This window comes from Rattus norvegicus, chromosome 3 (genome assembly GCF_021556685.1).
Source record: "Rattus norvegicus strain SHRSP/BbbUtx chromosome 3, alternate assembly SHRSP_T2T, whole genome shotgun sequence".
Taxonomy (NCBI): Eukaryota; Metazoa; Chordata; class Mammalia; order Rodentia; family Muridae; genus Rattus; species Rattus norvegicus.
In genome coordinates, this window is record NC_141536.1 from 74981747 (window position 1) to 74987704 (window position 5958).

Here is a 5958-nt window from a genome sequence, read left to right on the forward strand (position 1 = left end):
TAACATTACTACGTTTTTTCTACCATTCTCTCCATTCATATCCATAATAACTTATATAATAATATACAAAGAAAATCAACTTCCATTAAATGAAAACATTGCAGAAGACACATTTTTCAGCGTCCCATGGAACATTCTCCAAAATATAGCATATATTAGATCACAATGCAAATATTTAAAAATTTAGAAAAATTAAAATATTTCATTATATTCTCTATAACCATAATAAAATGAAGCTCATAAACTCGTGGAGAGTATATAACATACCATAGAGTAGTAAATGGGTCAGTCACTATAGCAATCAAGAGGGAAATCCAATGAGTCTTAGAATTGAATAAGACACGCTAAAACCTATATATTATGCTGAAAGCAATTTAAAGAAGGAAGTTTATAGTTCTAAGTGGCAACATCAAAATACCTGAAAAGACTCAAATAACTTAATTTGAGTTAATTATGTGCGTTATTAATTATGTGCATTATTGCCTTGGCAAAATGTAGGGGATGTGGAAGTCAACCTTGTGAAGGAAAAAGTGGAATGGAGACCAAGGTGCAACAGGTTCCTGAAACTCTCGGAAGATCCCCATCTTCCATACGTGTCATTAGATCTAAGATGGCACCTGGTACACTGGTAAGACAGCAAAAAGGAACTGAAGCCAGGGCAGCTGCCACTTACCCAACTTTAGAGGCATACTCACAGGTGATGATACTCTCCCACTCCTTCTGAGTTACCTCATCAGGCAGGGCTTTCATTGAAGCATGGTGATGGTGTGGCATGATACAATTGGCCAAGGTCTTAGAAGTTTGGGATTGGCTTACATAGAGTATACAAGCATGTGGGCTGGACAATAAACTCAGATCTTCACCCAGTTGCTGGACTCTAGGGTCAGATTTTACTTGACTCCATCATGTCTAACTCCCCCTGCCATCCATGGTCTTCTTCCCCCAGCTAAACAATAGCAGGGGAAACCTAAACAGAGTGGACATTAACTAACTAGTTCGGCACTAACTAATTAAATGAACCCGCACCCTCAAATGGCCGAGAATCAGTGAAACAAAGAATTTCCAACAAAAATATATTTGGGGGTCCTGAAGAAATCATTACTTTCCAAATTATTTACATTTAATTTATTCTTAGTCTATAAATGTACTACATTCATTCAGACTTTGAAATTGCTTCAATGCTGGAGTATGTTTTTTAATAAAAATATTATAAGACAAGCCTTGACTGTGTTAAAATCTACTTAACTGACATATTGTAACATAACAAATAATATTCAACCAAATAAACAGTTGTGAAAGCTGCATTGACATTTTCACATAACGAATAATGAATATGGATTATAGTCAACTAGGGCAAGAGGTTATTTTTTATTAATGTGTTGGAAATATTTTTATTATTACAGTAGTAAGAAAGTTTTCCAACTTAAAATGACTTCAAATGAATTATTCAAGTCCACTGAAAATTCTAAATAGATAACACATATAAAGACTACTTTATCACTTTATAATACATTCTTTCTTAGGGTTTCTGCTGCAACTGAGACTACCCTTTCACCAATAGCCTTTTCTAATCTCTCATAGCATCAAATCCCAATATCTCCATGACTTCTTCATGACTTCAAAATATTTCCAATCTGAGAAAATAGTACATATCACAAAATTACTCTGCCAACATGAAGAAAAGGCTTAGCCTTCTTTGAATCACAGCTTCTATGTGCTGATCATGAAGAAATATTTCTCAGAAGATTTTGCTTCAATTATGCTGGTCTCTTCTTAATAACATCTGATTTTTCTACCATAGCTGACCAGTATAAATTGCCCCATTTTTCTACCGTAGCTGACCAGTATAAATTGTCCCAGGAAAGCAAAAGTGGTTCTGGTTTCTTCTTTATCAGAGCTCACTCTTCAACTCAAACTGACCAGACCCACATATTCTTTTTCTGTCTTTTTTTTGATATTTTATTTATTTAAATTTCAAATGTTATCCTCTTTTCTGGTTTCCCTCTGCAAACCCTCTATTCCATCCCCACCCTGCTTTTATGAGGGTGCTAACCCACCCACCTGCCCACTCCTGCTTCACCTCCCTAGCATTTCCCTACACTGGAGCATTGAGCCTTCACAGGACCAAGGTCCTCCCCTCCCACTGACTCCAGATAAGACCATCCTCTGCTACATAAGCAGATGGAGCCATGGGGCCCTCTATGTATACTCTTTGGTTGGTGGTTTAGTCCCTGGGAGCTCTGAGGGGCTTGGTTGGTTGATATTGTTGTTCTTCCTATGGAGCTGCAAACCCCTTAGGCTACTTAAGTCCTTCCCCTAACTCCTCCATTGGTGTCCCCTGCTAAGTCTTATGGTTGACTGCAAGCATCTGCATCTGTATTTGCAAGAGCACAGCCTCTCAGGAGACAGCTATAACAGGCTCCTGTCAGCAAGCACTTCTTGGCATCAGCAATAGTGACTGGGTTGAGCTCCCAGGGAATAACCACTACCCAAAGACTATGTATATGGACTGACTCATGGCTCCAGCTGCACATGTAGCAGAGGACAGCTTTGTTGGACCAATGCAAGGAGAAGCTCTTGGTCTTGCCAAGGCTGAACTCCCAGTGTAGGGGAATGTCGGGGTGGTGGCAGAAGGAGGGGTTGATTGGGCGGGGAACACCCTTTTAAAAGAAGAGGGGGCTAGGATAGGGGTTTATGTTCAGGAAACTTGGAAAGGGAATAACATTGAAATGTAAATTTAAAAAAATCCAATAAAAGAAAAAAGAAAAAGAAAAGAAAAATAGTGACTGGGTTTGGTATCTGCATATGGGATGGATCCCCAGGTGGGGTAGTCTCTGAATGGCCTTCCTTTCAGTCTCTGCTCCACTCTTTGTCCCTGTATTTCCTTTACAAAGGAGAAATTCTGGGTTAAAATTTTGGAGATGAGTGGGTGGGCCCATCCTTCAACTGAGGGCTGTGCCTAACCTCTGGATATAGTCTCTACAGGTTTTCCCTTCCCTTTGTTGGATATTTCAGATATTGTTATCTCTGTTGGGTTCTGGAAACCTTTTGCTTTCCTGACATCTGGGACTTTCTGGTGGCTACCCCCAGTTCCCCATCCCTCATTGTTACACACCACTGATTTTTTTCTTTTTCTTTTTCTTTTTTTCGGAGCTGGGGACCGAACCCAGGGCCTCGCGTTTGCTAGGCAAGCGCTCTACCACTGAGCTAAATCCCCAACCCCACACCTCTGATTTCTTGACCCTCTGTACATCACTCCTGTCTCCTTCCATACCTGATTCTGCCCAGCTTTTCCCTCTCCCCCTCCTCTCTTGCTTCCAAGTCCCTCCCACCTTCTATCCCCAGTGATGGTTTTGTTCTCCCTTCTAAGTAGGACTGAAGCATCCACAGTTTGGTCTTCTTTCTTCTTGAGCTTCGTATGGTATGTGAGTCGTAGCATGTGTATTCTAGCTTTTTGCCCACTATCCACTTATCAGTGAGTGTAAACCATGTTAGTTCCTTTACACTGCTCTATTCTTAATCACATCTGATTCTTCTACCATAGCTGACCAGTATAAATTGTGCTGTGGAAGCAAAAGTCATTCTGGTTTCTTCTTAATCAGAGTTGATTCTTCAGTTCAAATTGACCAGAATCACAGATTCTTAATTCAAACTATGACACAGTGTCCCTGAAGAGTCTCTCCTTCCCTCTGAAACTCCACAGGCCAGGGCTCCATCATCAGCATTGCTCTCAATATTCTTTGTTTACAAGATCTAACAGAACACCCATTAAGCTTTGAGTACCCCATGGCCTTTCCAGCCCAAAATTCTAATGCCACCATAATACTCAGCAAAATGAGTACCCAGATCAGTCATAGTGATATCACACTCCTGAAACTTTTACCTTAATTAAACTTCTATTGGTGTGATAAAATACCACAACCAGTGCAACTTGAGGAGAAAAGTGTCTAATTTATCTTACAGTTGTAGTCTATCTTAAAGGGAAGTCCAAGCAGGAACCAGGGGTATGAGCTAGAGTCAGTGACTGAAGCACAGACCATGCAGAACCCTTACTTAGTGGTTTGTTCCCTATTCCTTAATCATTTTTTTTTTAGTAAAACACTTGCCCAGAGATGCCGACAGTAGCCTAGGCCATCCAACACATACATAGTTTTAAACAAAACATATACATTGTAAATGTAAAGACATTTCTTCATAAAAGCTAAAAATATTTAAATTCTTATGTAATAAAGTTAAATCACAAGTATGTGTTCACCAAAATAAAAGGCAAAGATGGCACAAAACTCACAAACAAGAAATGCTGTAATATATATATATACATATATATATACAGTAGAAGAAAAATATCCTATCAATGAAATTATATTAGATGCAGATGCAATGGAAATTTGACAAAAACAGAAATATAGAGGACGAAAAAGTGGGATGCCCAATAAACATGAAGATATGATCACTTTCAGTAGCAATAGAAAAATCGAGAATATCAGTGAATACCAGGCTTTTATCTACTGAATTCACAAAAATACCAAACAGTTCCCAATGACAAGTGTTGGAATAAATGTAGAACACTGAAGTCAACTGACAAAATTTATTATTTTTTTTCCATGTGGAGAGCTTTAATGAGAGAAGATGAGTAGAGGAGAGGAAGTGGAGGGAAGTGGGGAAGGGTTGAGAGAAAGAAGAGCAAAGAGAGGAAGAGAAGAGAACAAAAAGAAAGCAAGAGAGAAGAGAGCCAAAATTTATCATTAAATGTGCCTTTACCATTATTACCATGTTCAGTGAGCAGAAATTTTTTTTATGTCTTTAGTGAACATTTTACCCCACAGCTTTGCCATACAATTTTTAATCTCCATATTTCTTAAGGTATATATCAAAGGGTTCAACATTGGAGTAAAAATTGTATAAAAGACAGTAATATATTTATCAATTGGAAAGTTAGACACAGGTCTAACATACATGAAAATACAAGGAACAAAAAAGAGGATGACCACCATGATGTGGGAGCTGCAGGTAGACAGGGCTTTGCGTCTCCCTTCCTGACTGTAGGTCTTAAGAGAGTTTAGAATGATTCCATAGGAGACAAGGAGGAGGATAAAGACCACTATAGACATTGCTCCATTATTTCCAATTACACTGAGTCCAAGGAAGTAGGTATCAGTACATGCAAGTCCTAACAATGGGTACATGTCACAAGCAAAATGGTCAATGACATTGGGTCCACAGAAAGGAAGTAAATACACAGAGATCACTTGAAGCAGAGCATGTGCAAATCCTCCAGCCCAGGACACCACCAACAAGAGAATGCAAACTTGCCGATTCATTATGGTCAAATAGTGCAGTGGCTTACAGATGGCCACATAGCGATCATAGGCCATCACCACCAAAATGAAGACCTCAGAACCACCAAATAAGTGCTCCACAAAAAGCTGAACTAGACAAGCTTTGACAGAGATGGCTTTCTTATCACAAAGTAAATCTGTAAGCAACTTGGGCAAGATGGCAGTAGAATAAACAGCATCCATGAGTGAGAGAAAGGCAAGGAAGAAGTACATTGGGGAGCCCAAGGAGGGGCTGGCAATCACTGTCCCCACAATGAGCAGGTTGCCCCCTATTGTCACAATGTAGATTAGTAAAAACATGACAAATAATACTTTTTGCCCAGCAGGATCCTGAGTGAGACCCAGGAGGATAAACTCAGTAACATTGTTAGTCTCTTCCATTTACTCTTCAATAAGGTTTGTTTCAGAGATTAAGAACTCAGAAGAACAGTACTTGACTTGAGTTCCGAACAAAACCTATATTTCCATTCTTCCAAAAAAAATGCAACTTCATCAGCATCTTCTACACTGGTGACACTCAACGTTGTTCAGTAACGATCTGTTTAGTTCCTCTTGAGGAATCTCCATAGTTCTGCTCTAATAATTTTTTGTATGTGTTAGGGTTTCTTTTAAAACCTCA

General features: G+C 39.1%; 1 protein-coding gene across 1 annotated transcript; it reads right to left on the reverse strand.

Moving 5' to 3' along the window:
• Positions 1-4775: 4775 nt before the first annotated feature.
• Or4a77b (olfactory receptor family 4 subfamily A member 77B) lies at positions 4776-5720 on the reverse strand. The gene has a single exon (NM_001000625.1). It carries the CDS (start codon positions 5718-5720, stop codon positions 4776-4778), a length of 945 nt encoding a protein of 314 aa, NP_001000625.1.
• Positions 5721-5958: the final 238 nt, after the last annotated feature.

Coding starts and splice junctions, on each gene's coding strand:
- Or4a77b (NM_001000625.1), bottom strand. CDS start 5,720: ATGGAAGAGACTAACAATGTTACTGAGTTTATCCTCCTGGGTCTCACT.